This window comes from Acipenser ruthenus, chromosome 19 (genome assembly GCF_902713425.1).
Source record: "Acipenser ruthenus chromosome 19, fAciRut3.2 maternal haplotype, whole genome shotgun sequence".
NCBI lineage: Eukaryota > Metazoa > Chordata > Actinopteri > Acipenseriformes > Acipenseridae > Acipenser > Acipenser ruthenus.
In genome coordinates, this window is record NC_081207.1 from 1,666,253 (window position 1) to 1,682,421 (window position 16,169).

The 16,169-nt window shown below is 40.0% G+C and overlaps 1 protein-coding gene across 2 annotated transcripts in view; it reads right to left on the bottom strand.

Moving 5' to 3' along the window:
• The window catches only part of LOC117424629 (rab11 family-interacting protein 4A-like), a 70,674-nt gene extending 56,811 nt beyond the window's left edge, over positions 1 to 13,863 (bottom strand). Inside the window, exons 1-2 of one of the 2 annotated variants that reach the window (XM_034928533.2) lie at positions 13,557 to 13,863; positions 2,605 to 2,692 (exon numbers count right to left, since the gene is read on the bottom strand). In XM_034928533.2, coding sequence (XP_034784424.2) covers positions 2,605 to 2,692; positions 13,557 to 13,709 — 241 coding nt within the window. In that variant the 5' untranslated portion in view covers positions 13,710 to 13,863. The remainder of the gene's footprint in view (positions 1 to 2,604; positions 2,693 to 13,556) is intronic. The other variant, XM_034928535.2, reaches the window with a different exon arrangement.
• Positions 13,864 to 16,169: the final 2,306 nt, after the last annotated feature.

Below are 16,169 nucleotides of genomic sequence, written 5' to 3' on the forward strand. Positions count from 1 at the left end.
ACTGTTTTGCCCTGCATTTCCAGCTTTAACCAGCCTGTTTAATTACCATACTGTCTTTAAATCTGTGCCGCTTATGAGATTTGAAAGGGATTTGCTTTGCATGAGGCTTAAAACCTCCAATTATGTTATCTCCCCCGAGCAGAAACAGGAAAGCGAAATGGTTTTGCTGCACAAGCATTGAATGCTTTCTACCCTGATGCTACACACCCCGCTCTCCTTAAAGGAGAGTCTGTACAATGCACCGTGTCTTATTATATATTCTATAACTGTGATCAGAAATACACCCAATTCAACGTGCCTGTGAGCATACAGGATGCAATGGGGTAATGCCCGCCGTGTGGATATTAGGAATGCTTGTCTCTGTAAACAAGTGCTTGAAGTGAACACATATCAAAAGATACTGTGCCGCTGAACGTCTGAACTCCATATGGTACCAAACACACCCCCAGGGCAGAGCCGTGACTGGCTGTCAGTTTACTGTCTTGGTCCTGCCATTCATTTCCATCCGAGTGTTTTAAACTGAACACGATCAAAGCTGGAGACTGGGAGCGGGAGCTTAATACTTCTATCATTTCATCAAGTAAGCTCACTGTACTTCCACTGTAAGACAGAAGAATGGTTTGAGCACAGTAAATGAATGATTTAACAGGTGGTTCTACACTACTATACGTTCACTGATGGACACAGCTACCGTGCCGGGTCTGTGTTGAACCATGTGCCTCTGTCTGATGTAAAGGTGTCATTAACAGCCCAGATAATTCCTGGTTTACAAGATGTAACTGTTATACTAAATTGTGTCCTCTTGCCCTCTGTGTGGTTCATACTAAACCTGCGAGACTGTTCAATGTTCAAGCACGTTTTACGTCATTAGATTTGTACATCTCCTTTAGCTGATCTCGGTAGCAGCTGAAAGCATTCAGCCAAAATGCTGGTCTGCATGTTTGAAGAGCGGGAGGCAGCTTTTGTCCCTTTATACGGGTATGTGGAAGCATTTTCTTACCCTGCGTAGATGTGGACGTGGTTTCTGCAAGACCAGGCGTTAAGAGATCTCATACAAGTGAATCTTTAAGGAACACACTGGCTACATCTGTGCCCATGCATACATTTACACCTTCAGGGAAGAGGCATAAAAACCAAGTAATAATGAGTCAGCCTGTCACTCCTCCAGATTCAGGGAACACAGCATTCTCCACAGCTGCTCTCCTGGTAGTTAAAGCTGAAATATTTCAATGTTTTCTCTTTTTATTCTGCATGGTGATCTGGTCTTCGTCTCCCTGCATAGCCAGGAGGAAATCCACATTCCACCTACATGAGCTTCAGTAAAGATGAAACCATTCACCGTGAACCACTGAGTCAAGAGACGTCATTCGTCAATGTGAATCACGTCGCTCTTGATTGATAAACGAATGTGATTTACTGCAATTGTGAATTCAAGCGCCCCTGTATGTCATAACGCTTAGCTGTGCAAGGAAATGTATTTAGATACTCTTCTGAAGAGCACCTGTTAACTTGACAAAGCTAGAACCACACAGCTCATCAGTTTAACACAAGGGCTAGCTCAGTAATATTAACGCATGTTAATTCCACCCACTCAAAAACAAGCAGGATATGGCTTTGTACAAGAAGCACCAGTTCCATTGTTATTTTTGTTATTTTACACTATGGATTTCTTCTCTCAAATAGTTTGAAATTGCTTCCAAATGGGACTGATAACAGGACGTTTCTATTGCGATCATGAGAATGATCTCTTCAGTCCCCCCCAAACCCCTATCAATGATGTTCAATTTAAATGTGGTTCAGGAGCAGGTTTTATGCTCTTGACTAGAGGATACAAATAAGATGCATTGAACCCTGCATCGTTACACACTGAACAGGAATTAGAGCTCGCTGCTGGGGATAAGAGCTTGCACGGAGTCCATTCAAAGTGTTGCTGCTGATGGCTCACCGCAAACCCACTCTGGGACCATTGCGATAACGGACACGGCATTAATAAGATAGGATTTCAGCTTAAAGCTCTGGCAAAGCTCTTTTAATGGATATTGGTGTAGAGATTGTCCTCACGCTGTGTTTCTCCTGCTGTGATCCTTCCGTTGTTTAAAAGGACGTTTTCCTCTTAACTGGCTATCAGCATCACTCCAAGTGTCTAATAACCGTGTGTGTTTTTCACGCTCTCTGTGCTGAATTGGAAAGGAAGGTTCTGCTTTGCATGGCTAACTCCCCTTCTCTGTAATATCGCACATCTGTAGATGAATTGGTTCAGTCCTCTCAGGGTATTTGAGGAGCAGGAATGAATTAAGTAATAATCCGCGCAGCTCTTAGGCAGCGTTTGGAAATATGATTAGCACTTTCATCACTGTGCGAAGATACAGACACCCTCTGAAGATTTTAAACCAACTAGACTGAGCAGAGCAAGCTAGAGCTGATCCTGCTTATAAACCTATATATATATATATATATATATATATATATATATATATGATTAACTCTTGTACTGTTGCAGCTCTCTTCTTCCTGTCGATGTCAGCCCATTCACATTCATGGCAATACTGCTGCCTGCACACAGCAATATAGAGCTTGTGTGAATAAACAGAAAGTGTCACTTACCTTTTATAGCAAACACCCCATAGCAGAAATCCTTAAAGTTTATCTGACCCAGCTCATTGGGGTCCAGATATTTGGTCAGCTTCTGCACCTACAAAAACAGAATGTTGTGTCACAAACAACCCTTATCCCAGTAGTTCTGCATGGTAATTGTGTGCGTTTACCATAGTTTACCATGTGTGGCACTTTGATCAATATGGACTTGCAAACCTCCTGCAATGAACACAGTGCCACATTCATGCCTGTAATTACAATGCTGTGAGCATCACAGCGGTGCTCTAAGTCTTCCTAACTGGTTTTCCAATAAAGTATCTGTCTTTGCATTTCAATTTCAAAGAGTGCAAATGAGTCTTGAAGGGTCTAAAAACTTTGGGAAAAATTGAAATTTCAGCTGAACAGCAAATTTGATTTAAATGTCCTAATTTTGTGAACTACTCGACAGACACGAATCACTGCACTGGTCCGGGGCAAGACAAGCACCTTAAAAAAGAAGAGGTGATGCAAACCTACAGCACAATCCCATCCCCTCGGATCTCATGAGAAGCATTTGTGGTGCTGCTGGACTCGTGGTACTGTTGGAAGACCGTCACCCGCCTGCTACTATGAACCGCGGAACCGCAGACGTTAAGGTTTTTTTTATTCTGAGCGAATTTAGGAAATAGGTCAGAAAGACTAAATTCCAAGAGATCACCTGAGCTTGGACTGCAGCAGCTGCGAGGGATTAGGATTGAGACGACGATTCGGAGTGATTTTATACACCCCCCCCACCCCCCCACCCCCGTTTCCAGGCTAGGTCACACAGAGCAGCAGGAGACTGCCGGAAATAGAAAGTAATATTGTGTTAAATAGGCTGAGTGCTGATCTCAATCTCAAACACATTCCGGGAGTGTGTCGATTTGGCAGCTGCTGGAGATCTCATGTGTGATGCTAAATCCAGCAGGTAACATGGCCTGTTTAATAATGTAATAAAAAAAAGAATGATTTTTCAGAAGCATCTTCAATTAGTCTACGGCTGTGCAGTGAAGTGATTAAAATGCTGTCATAACAACCACTAATCATTACATCAGATCCAGCTCTTCTCTGAGCGCTAATCCACTAACCTAGACAACCCGTTACACAGATTTAAAGCTAAATATTTGTTTCATAGCTCTTTCGAAAATGGCTGCTCTAGTGCACTGGGGGTTGAGATCTGTCCTCTAAATCACTGCAGAAATAGCGATTTAAAAGAAACTAACAAGTGCTCTGGCTTTTCTGTTCTGTACCACATCATGGATTTATTATTGCGGTCTTACCTGTTTGACAATGTGGGCAATAATCCTTTCACTATCAGGGCACTAGAGCAGACATTTTGAACCAATCTTTGAAACAGACTTTGAAGTTAGAAGTGTCAGGATGTTAACAATGAAAAGAAAAATGGCAGGTACGTTATTTAAACAGTTGTAGCATCACGTGGGGACGTGTCACGCTATAGTTTTCGGAACCTCACTACTCACTCTTTAACTTATAATATTATGTTTTATGATGCAATTGCTCCAGAATCTAGGCAAAACTGATAAACTGGAAAATCAGTGCTAACCTTTAAGTTAGCTAACAGTAATTCTGCAGTTAAGGATTGTGCAGTATTTACACTATAAATCACCTCTTTGTAGAGGAATGCGAAAAGTTTAAGTATAAAGAAAGACTAAAACCAATGGGTTGGTGGTTTCAGTGGATTTCATCTCAGTGCAAAGCAAACGCTCTTGTGTTGCGCGTCTAGGATTGCGTAAGATGGTTTAGCACACTGCACTTAGTTCAGAGCGATAGGACTCCCGCCATCTCGGAAAGAGGAATGCAGGCAGACTGCATTGCTCTGGTAATCTATGCTATCGCTACTTTTAGCCAGACATACATTTCAGTAAAAAGCCTTTTGTGTGTTTGTGTGTGTGTGTGTGAGAGGCACAAGGATCAGAGACACACATTACAGTGCCAGACAAACAACACGCCGTGCAGCACTCTGATCCTTATCTCCCTTGCTGGCGTGTACGGTGCTGCCATGCTGTAGAAGATAACATTTTCATAGCGCTGTAAGGTCGGTCTCCACTGTAACCTAAGATTGTACAATAACCCAGGGAAGAAGGACGTGAGCACTCCCCAGACTCTGAACGCACGGTGGGTTCCAATGTGTGCAATGCTATAAAAACAAACAGCAGGACCTCTTAATGGGAGGATTATACGATTAAACTATACTGCAGTGGTGCTGCATACAAAGGACTTGCAATGTGTCCTGGTTAAATAAAAACAGACGTTTACTAAGCAGTAGAAAGATGCTGAGCATCTGGGGGATTCTCATTAGCCTCTCCGTCCCCGATATCTGTAGCAAAGTCCCCAGTCTGTCTCGCAGAATTAATCACACAGAGCTGAATACTCCTAAAACATGGAAAAATGTGTCTGTGGATTGCATATGCTTCCTAGATCTACCCTGTGTCTTTTTACTAAATTGGTAATTGTAAATATGACGTTCTCAAACTAAAACAAATTACAGTAATAGAGTAAGTTATACATATACACACACACCCAAAGGAAGAGGCAAATAAAAAATTATAGCTCCCAATGTAAGGTTTAAAATTAAGGTAAACATGAAATTAACTACTTTGTGACGCAATAAGGATAAGACCAGACCAGGTTTCAAATCTTAACAATGTTTACCATTTATTAGCTCCAAATACCCACATTACATTCTACATGAAACGTTACTGTTTAGATACAATACGTGCCGCTAGTATTAACAGAGATCATTGATCAAGTTACCTTCCCCTGGGAGACAGCCTCAGACACTAAACCGATGGTCTTGATGATCTTATTATTGGGAGCATCTCTATGCCTGCTATCTGTACTCTAGTAGTTCAGAGACTAAGTGACTTCAGTTTGTTCCTGTTATCTTACTAGTTATAGTTGTCAGCAATATAAATGAGTTATTAAGATGTTACTCCACTCAGGTGCAACCAACCACTAACGACTCTCCTTTACAAGGTTACTGTGGTTAATTGTTCACATAGTTATCCTTTCCCTTACATTCCTGCACATACCTGATCACTCAACATTCTAAACCTAATGGCAAGTGGGTCGCTGCCTTAGCAACTCTGCAACTCTGCACTCTAATCATGACTTTCATCTTTGGCTACGAGGCTTCAATGCAATGAAATGCCAGTTGCAACTTAACAAGCTAGCTGTTTCAGATTACTGTACATCTAGGACTGACATCTGGATACATTTTTGTGCTACTCCGTGTATTTTAGTGACCGTTCTTGATCTTTAAAAGTGAAGTCTATCGTCTCACTATGCATAAAATCTGCTGACCCCCTGCAGGAATATATACTGCAAACGTTAGTGTGGCTGGAGCTAAACGTGATCTTTCTAACTCTTTGTATGAATACCGTCACAATCCTTTTAAAATTAAACTAACACTTCCCACTCACTCACTGAGATCAAAGCGCTCTTGGCTTTTCATCTACTATTAATCAGTGCAATATTCATAGTTACACAAGTGCTATTAAGCATGTAGAAACGGCTGCATGCTTGGTACTACGTGTCTCCTCATCCCAACGTTGCATCAGATGTGTTTCTGAATGCGGTTTATAAAAGAACGCCTTTTAGTTGCTGCAGAAAAATACACCTCCAGCAGGTGGCTATACATAATGAGTATGGGAGTCATTTGAGTGACATGGATTACGTAAATCTTCTAAACTTAAAAAGAGGGGAATTAATCTGGGAATCAGAAAAATACTTTATTGTGAGGGAGAACAGTGGCAGACTTTTTAAAACGAGAGGAGAAAGTCACAATTAAGATTTAATTAAGATTTAAGATAACCGTGATTATCCTGATCATTTTGAGAAGGTAATCAATAATCGAAAACCTCACTGTCGTCTAACCCTGCTGGTTGCTCAAGAGAAGCTGCAATGGAAACTGAGGACACACACCTTGAATTACTCCCACACCCCAGCTACAGCATCCCTGTCTGGGCTCCACTTACTAGCTCTGATTTTGCTAGCAGTATTCAGACCCAGTATCTGGAGATGGATGGCCAGTGCTTTTCGGCAGTTCACTAATCCATCAATGCCAGCTGACTCTCCTGAGCTGCGTTATAATATAATCTAACATGTCACAACACGGGGGGTTGTGTTGTATTAATCTCGCGTCGAAATTGATAGCTTCATTTAATACGGAAGGTAATGTATTTTACTGCCGTCGTCAAGTAATGCTCATGCTTGCTCTGTCTGCAAGCAGCATGGAAAACCTGTCACGTCTATTCCAGTATAATCTTCGATTTTTGGCTGATTGCAAAAAAAAAAAAAACACTGAAAAGGTAAAGAGGTAAAGGTGATTTCTGAAGGAGCCTCCAGTTTTTTTTTTAACTATTAATAGTCAGGATCTTACTTCTTAAAATCTGAAATTTGGTGCAAGCCGCAAAGACAGCTGAATTCACTTGTTCCATTTCTTGAGTTCATTTTAATGTTGGAGAAAATGAATAGAAAATGTATTAAGTGGAACAGGATCTAAATCTAAATATTTATCTACAAAATGTGTTGTCATTGCTGCACTTTAGATGACTGAGGATCTGTTTGTGATCATACTCTTGAATGTACAATCTATTAGTGGTCAAGGAATCTGTTTTACAGCACTTGTGCTTGGTTCACTGATGGTTGACGATTGTATGGTAAAATCTGTTTCACTTCAGGACAATTTTGTAAAAAAAAAAAAAAAATGGCAATCAGGGCTACTAAGGGCAATCTGAACCTGTTTTGCACAAAATCAATTATTTTATTGCTGTGTTTAAACCCTGATTGATCCTGCCCTGGCACTGACACCTTAACAGACAGACCTGTGCAACGTTATCAGAAGAAAAGTCTGAAATCATACTTTCAGACAGTATTGGTTTTTGAGGGACTGGGGTGGGGTGGGTAAGTAGGGATTGAGCTGAAAAGAGAAAACTCAAGAGGATCTGAGACACCACAAAAAGAGACTCCCCGCCCCCAGCAAGCTCCCAGCAAGCTCCTAGCAAGTTCAGAAATCCCTTTCTTCAAAAGGAAAGTAGAACATGAAATGAGAAGTGACCCAGGATGCTCTTTTAAGGTCTCCTTGCTCTCAGCTCTTGATTTTTTCTCCTTAAGCTCGTTAATGAAAAATGCAACCCCCTCCTCGGGCTTGGAGCTTGACACACTTCTCTGAATTGAGAGTTTCTCGTAGTTCAATCGCTCCCACCACTCTCCTGCTTCTCAGTGGCTCTGCGGTGGATCTCCTTTCATCTCACTACATCTGGACTTTCAGCTGTTTTTTTTTACTCTATTAGCTTTAAATAAATAAATAAATAAATAAATAAAGTGCTGGAAGTATTTTATACTGGAGGGTGTGAATTCACTCATACAGTATGAAAAAAAGCATTCACTTTTTCCCCAAATCTAGGGCTCGAATCTCTAGTGTTTGCAAACTGAAGAAGCGTGCTCTCTAATTTAATTCTGATAAGAATAAGTGGGTCAGCAGAAAAATACCGGCTGTCAGGATCCGGGAATTTGAATGAAGGTTTGCTCAATAACTGAAGAATGCTAATAATTGTGTTTCTCCACCGCAAACCGACAGCCTCACACATAGGATATACAGCACAATTATAAGGGTTAATCTGGAGCTTCAGAAAGCAGGTTGTTTTCATGCAGTACCTTGGAAACAGTCCCATATGATCAGTTAGCACTTTAATTCTATCTGCACAGCTCAGACTAACAAAAAGAGGCCTCTTAACAAGGCAAACAACAGCTCCATTTATTATATCAACCAGTCAGTGTCTCTTCTTCTTCTTCTCCTTCTTAACCTTCTTCTGTGTCACACATGAGCTGACAGAAGGGGTTGGGGGTTGGGGTAGGGGTTGGGGGTTGAGGGTAGGATTGGTGTTAGGGTTCTTCGGGGATGGAATAAGAGTTAGGGTCAGGGTTTTGGGGGGCTCTTGGTTGGTTTTGTGGGTGACAGACCCAGTGGAAATCATTTGTTTTATCAATATTACCACCGTACAGGAGTTCAGATGCAATAGCTGTGGTTGCTGGAACACTAACAGCTGTGAGGAAAAACAGGAAGCTCAACTGAAATGCAAAAACACCAGGTTTCATGGAAGAGAAAAAAATAGAAACAGAACCTCATATAAAAACATTGATTATTTTTTTATTTTTTTTAAATTATTTGATAAAATATTTAATACTGATAGTAAGCAGAATTTTAGTTTTTTCAAATCCAAAAACAACTGTGCTTCTATAAATCTCCATTGGCTGAAGCAAGTGCAAATAGTTACCTCTGTGTGCACGTCACTGAACTGAACAGCGAGGAGATGCTGAAAGGGTCGTGCAATGAACACAGTAACAACCCTGTGGTGAGAAGGGCTTCTTACTGCAAAACAACACAGTGACACTCCTGTGTGCTAGAGATTCCACACAGCGTGTTGCCTGAGTAACTGCCAGGCAGTCTTGGTGCTCGGAAACTGCTTTCTCATGGTAAGAGAGTTCACAGAAATGTGTTGCACCGAAATGATGAACGCTTGGACAGCCAATTAAACACCTTAATTGAAGCTGGCGACTGCTGCTGTTAACCAGCAGCACTATATGTAGAAGCTGGGGCTTGTTTTGCAATGCTGAAAACTCAAACACCTCCAATTTACTATTTAAAAAGCAGAATCAAACACAAAAACAAGGATTTTTTTTTACAGATTGATTTTGGTTGTATGCCATTCAGTGCAGCACTAGCTGCTCCCTATTTATTTATGTATTGATTGATTTATTTATAGTGCTTTTATACAGGGGTATCTCAAAGCACTGTACAAAACACAGCAAAGAGAATGATCTATCCTGTGAGAGAGATCATTCGTATGAGATCAGAGAGAGGCTAGGATCGTATGAGATCATCAACTCCTGCAGATAAACAGGTGCTGGACCATTGAGGGCCTTATATGTTAGCAGCAAAGTCTTAAAATCAACTCTATATTCCACCGGAAGCCAATGTAAAAATGCTAAGACAGGGGTAACATGGTCACTTTTCTTGGTTTTAGTCAGCTTTCTAGCAGCTGTGTTCTGAATAAGCTGTAAGCAGAATACCAAACGTTTTGAAAAGTGCCTTGCAGTAGTCAATCCTTGATGAAACAAAAGCATGCATCCGCTTCTCAGCATCAGGTGCAGGAATACTTGTCCTAAGCTTAGCTATATTTCTCAAATGATAGAATGATATTTTGAGTTATTTTCCTAATATGATTCTCAAAAGATAGATTAGGATCAAAGACCCCCTAATTTCTAATTTGAATTCCGATGAGAAACTGCTATGGTCTAACTTCCATAATTCATAATTTTTGCGTTGATGCTGCGAGCCCACAAGCATGACCTCTGTTTTATCCGAATTCAGCATTAAGAAGTTAATATCACCTCATATGGATAAATATAACTGAATTTTTATAAATATAAATCGAGCAGTCATAGCAGGGCTATTAATCATACTGTCATGCTTGCACTGTTGTAGTAACATAAAGCATTGTGAAAGCATGGTAAAGCCCAGGTGAGCATGCTAAAGTGCTTATGATTAAAAAAAGAATCCTAGCAGCAAATATGAAAGATTACATGCAGGTTTTTACTCCTGCATGTAATCTCTGCATTGCAAGCACGTGTCCGTATAAATACAACACAAATTATAAAAAGAAATACATTTCTGTGGAAGCTTCTAACACCTTGATCAAAAATTCAAAAGCAGCAAAAAATAATGTGACACGGATACCGATTTTACAGACTGTGGATAATGGAGCTCATAGTAAAACCTGAACTGACAGAGAGAGAGAGAGAAGGAGAGAGATAGATAGAGAAATGCAAACAGGTGTCAGGCAAGCAGACTGACAGACAACTTGCAAATTCATATTTTTGTTGCAACAGCCTGCAATGTGAATGCTAAATCAATCCTGTACTTGGAAATGTCTGGAGAAAGCGCTGTGCAGTCACAGCACTGAATTACTGAAAAGATGTTTGACATTGACAGCTGCTTTTAATTATGCCCCCAAATGATCTGCAGACAATAGAAAGATGTGTTTAAACAACGCTGTTTTGCCATGAAAGAATAATAACTCTACACCACAGTCTTCAGTTACAGAACAAGCATTTGAGATTGATTTTTCTGTAAGGGGCTATTACGATCATGACATGATGCTTTCTTTGTGTTTGATATGTTTATGTCGAGCACAGCTGCTAAAAGGTCTAGCCGGTGTTTCTTCAGCATGTATAAGTAGGTTGTAACCTTACAAGTCAATCATCAAACAGAAACGCCATGATTGGCAATGTCAGTGTCTGGGACTCTGCTCAAGTAAAGGATGGCTTTGACCTTATGTACTCACATTTTCCTTGGCAATGCTGAAACAAAATGTTCTAGCTGCGGGCTTGAGTTTATTACAAATGAATGGCTAGTGTCTGCATCAGTGTAACGATGGATTGGGGGTAATCAAACTATTTGAGTTGAGTGTACAATTTCTAGGTAGATGGGTAGATAGAAAGACAGACAGATAGAAAGATTGGTAGAAAGATAGATCCATATATAGACATGCAATGAATATTCCCTTGCATGGCAAATTCCCTCAGTAACTAATGATACAACTTTTAATAAGTACATTTAAAAACGTACAGGGGACCTGGAGAAGACAATTAGATGAGAACACAGCTACACGTCAAAGAATGTGGTCATTCGTTCCCTTCAGACTGGCAGGGGATAAATTAACAGTGACACTCCAAAACGAATACAAGTCTAACAGAATGCCAAGGTAAACCGTGACAGAATACCCAGTTCAATCATCCACCAAGTTCGGCACCAGAGAGAGAGAGAGAGAGAGAGAGAGAGAGAGAGAGAGAGAGAGAGAGAGAGAGAGAGAGAGAGAGAGAGAGAGGGGGGAGAGAGAGAGAGAGAGAGAGAGAGAGAGAGAGAGAGAGAGAGAGAGAGAAGGCTGACTCCAGAGTCTTCTTGCGCGTAACCAAGGCAACCGACTACTGCGAAAAGCCATTGCAACAACAAGGCAGCTTCTCGTTAAGAGCGAGTCCGTGGAACCAGTATGTGACGTCAACATATTTAATAAACATTAACACCAGGCAATACTTATGCAATAGAAACAGGCTATATATAGCCTATTTCCGTGTGTGTGTGTGTGTGTGTGTGTGTATCTCAATGTATAAAATAGCTAAGGAGATGGTAGTAAACGATCTCTTTTACTTTCATCCATGATCACTGTCTGGCAACAGTTCACAATACAAAATAATGTTTTGCCGGCAAAATGACGTACCACAATACGTATGATTCTAACTGAAATGCAAAGCATGCGTGCACTTAGGTTATGCTTTTTTTCTAAATGAGTGCATCTGAATAATACTAAATCACACATGAGTTTTGCTGACGTCATTATTACCATATCTAATGTTTGCCCCATGGTAAATTTTGATTTAAAATAAAATCGAAAATCGTTAGAAATAAGACCAGAAATCTGTCTCTAATCATGTCTGTATATAGGACAAAACATTAATACAAGGTCTCTGCTAAATACATTATATATATATATATATATATATATATATATATATATATATATATATATATATATATAATAATGCTGCAGTTCATTTACTAAGTAACAGATTTTAAATATTTATTTATTTTGCCATTTAGCTCCCTGATATTACTTTATTTCCGAATTCACCTCACATGCTGTAGCATTCTAACTACCCTCCTCAGTTATTTTATACATTGACCGCTGAGCTGGTAAATCTACACATTTACCACTTAATCTATAGATTACCGATTTTACACATGAACCATAACACACACACACACACACACACACACAGTGACACACACACACACAGTGACACACACATTATATATATATATATATATATATATATATATATATATATATATATATATATATATATATATATATATATATATATATATATGGCATATTCGTCTAGATTATAGTTGATCTTTGACCCAAATCTATCTCCACGACCTCTTTCAAACTAAATGTCTCGTTTTAAATCACTCGATAACACCCACAATTCGTGTTTTTTTAGGCACTTTTAACAAATCTGCCTCTGTGAAGATTTACAATCATCCTCCACCAACCAATAATATTCGATTCTGACAGTGACTAAAAAAAAATTAATAAAAAGCATACACCATTTGAAACACCGTTTCCTTAAAAATACGTTATTTTTGGCAGTTCATTATCTACCTAGTTTAATTCGTTATAATTATATTTAAGATTCTTTAATATTGACTTCATTTACGTGATTATTATCATTTATTAAATGTACTTGCAATTTGAACCGTAAAACCCGTGTATTGTCTTTTTTTAATCACAAATAACATCCATATACTCATATATATATATATATATATATATATATATATATATATATATATATATATATATATATATATATATATAATCAACAATTTACAGTATGATTGTATTTACACGGGAGACTGAGGCTGATGTTTACGCAACTTCATATAGCAAATGTGGGCTGGACGCAGCTTGAATGTTATTCAGAAAAAAACCACAAAGTATGCATTGAAGATACACTTTGCCATGTAATGGGTTCATTTATTGAAAATCATAATATACCTTACCTATGTTTCATCATTACTGGTTCGTGTTTGTTTCCAAGGTGATTGTCATTATTAATGTGTAACATTCACCGATCAACTTCGGATACACAGCATTAAACAAAAACCGATAAATGGTTTGAATTATCAGAATATATTTTCTGAACACGTATTATATAATTGTGTATGATAATAAATGTAATGAATATAAAATGAACGTGTTTTTTTTTTAATTGACCAATGATTCCCATGATATCAGCTCTATCGGTTCCAGTTTATTTATTTACCACACGATAACATTGATTTCACTCCTTACCTCGTCTCCTTGGCCGAACTGCAATCCGAGATCAATGAAATGCTCCACACGAATGTAGCCATCATCGTCCTCGTCACACACGTCGAAGACCTCTTTGAGTTTCTTTAAAAACTGCAACAGCTGCTCCTGGTCCGGAAATCCATTGCCGTCCATCCTGCCCGGCGGGTTTAATGTGTCCAGTATTAACTGGATCCGAACCGAGCTCCATCCGCCATGATCATGTACAGCACACACAGCTCTCTGCGCTGCTGTGACATCACAGGAGGAGAGGAGCGAGGAGAGAGGAGAGGACCACTGGAGTCAAAGCAGCTAGCGAGGGAGAGGGAGCACCGGTTTAATTTATATACAGGGATGCGTCGAAGTTAAATAAGGGGGGGGGGGGCTTTGGGGGGAGAGAAAGAAAGAAACATATGACAACCACCAGCCAGAAAGAAGGAAGAAAGAAAAACTTCAACTTCAACAGAAACAAGATTATCACAAGATCTATCTATCTAATCTCGGTCTAAGCATCTATCTATCTGTCTAGATGCACTGCGTTGATTCCGAATGAGTATGAAGCCATCCATTATAATAAAGTACAAGTTCTAGCTGGTATACCTGCGTGTCCCGTGTCACGAGGGGCTGTGTGGGAGGTTCTGGGTGTGGGCGTGAGTCTCTGTCCAGGTGCTGAAATTGTTTCCGCGCGCCACCGCTCTGTGCTTTGTTTGCAAGGCGGGTGTTTGACGGCAGAACGGGTTAAAGGTCTCTCCTAGTAAATTCAATTAACACATTAGCATTAAAGGTTACAATGCTACAGTACACGGCATCACAGCAACGTGACCCACATCCAATTTGTTGTGGATACAGACAAGCAAACGGGCAGGTTCGGGAGTAATGTTTTTTTTATTACCCAAATATAAATAGTCACAATATACAAAGACTTGTTCTGCGACTACATTCTATAAATGCACACGTTTCGATACTGTTCATAAAGGTGGTTCAAATCTATTTTTGGATCGAGGTTTTACTTTAAGAGCAACATACATTCAAGCAGGTTAGAGAATAGCGCAAGCAAAACTATCTGCAAAAGCAGTGTAAGCGTACATCCGGGGTGTTAGCGTCTTACTGAGCACTTAGCAGCCTATCGCCAACATCATAAGCTCGATACACAAAACGCGTGCAGGCTCTTACCATAGTCTGCAATTAAATCATACATAAGTGACTGAGCTTGTGATGATGTGGAGTAGCTGGATATTCAGAACCCCAGCCAGGAAGGAAGGGTAGATAATTGCCCGCTAAATGGGAACACCTTTTTTTCTTTTTTAAGAGGAAAGCAATTTTGCAGCACTGATACACAGCTTTGAGCAAACGTGTTTCCACTCCAGGCTCATCAACCAACACTGCCCCATTTGGTCTTAGTCAAGGTTTTGCTCCCTCCCTCCTGCCAAATACTTCCTGCCCAGGACTTGGACTGCACAACAATACGGCACGGCCGTTAATCACAGGAAACCACCGCGTCTCCTTCATCCTTTGTAAAGCAGACCATCGTTAATCATTGAAAGGCGAATTGAAATGGGCATCTGACGACTGTTTAAATAGGTCAGTATCGCACAGGCTTTGCAGTACACAATGAAACAGTTCTGCCCTCATTGTAATCAAGCACACATCCGACAGGTATTCAAACATAGGAATTAACTTCAGGTACTAATATGGCGGCACAGCCTACTAAACTAATACATTAAACTGTACACGGCTTACAACATCACCAATTGCTTTTCTTGTTTACATTCCCCTTCGTTCGTTGCTCCACGAGCTATTACTATTTTTCAATGTAGTAAACACCACCTATTTTCACTATATGTAGAGTAAAGCCTGGGTGTCACGAGGAAGGTTGTCAGTACCAGCATTCTCCAGACAAGCATAAAAAAAAACGATTTAGAGAAAAATAATAGTATTGGAGCAACAGAACCCAGAACCACACAGAATGATTGTGCAATAGAACCCAGAACCACTCGGAATGACTGTGCAACAGAACCCAGAACCACACGGAATGATTGTGCAATAGAACCCAGAACCACTCGGAATGACTGTGCAACAGAACCCAGAACCACATGGAATGATTGTGCAATAGAACCCAGAACCACTCGGAATGACTGTGCAACAGAACCCAGAACCACACGGAGTGATTGTGCAACAGAACCCAGAACCACACAGAATGATTGTGCAACAGAACCTAGAACCACATGGAATGATTGTGCAACACAACCCAGAACCACACAGAATGATTGTGCAACAGAACCCAGAACCACACGGAGTGACTGTGCAACAGAACCCAGAACCACACAGAATGATTGTGCAACAGAACCTAGAACCACACGGAATGATTGTAAATAGTACATAGTACATAGAATGTACATAGTAAAGAGAAAAATGTACAAAAACTATATGAAATATGCTACTAACAATGTAAAGGCTTGATATACATTTAAACAAATATATTAATCTGTCAGACTTCTATTAAAAAATACTTCTATTGACACAGATTCTCTCACACCCGATACAGAACAGGGCACGGACGGGTGACAGCAGGGAGTGTTTCTGAATATTGCACGCTTTCACCGTGTTTTACTCTCG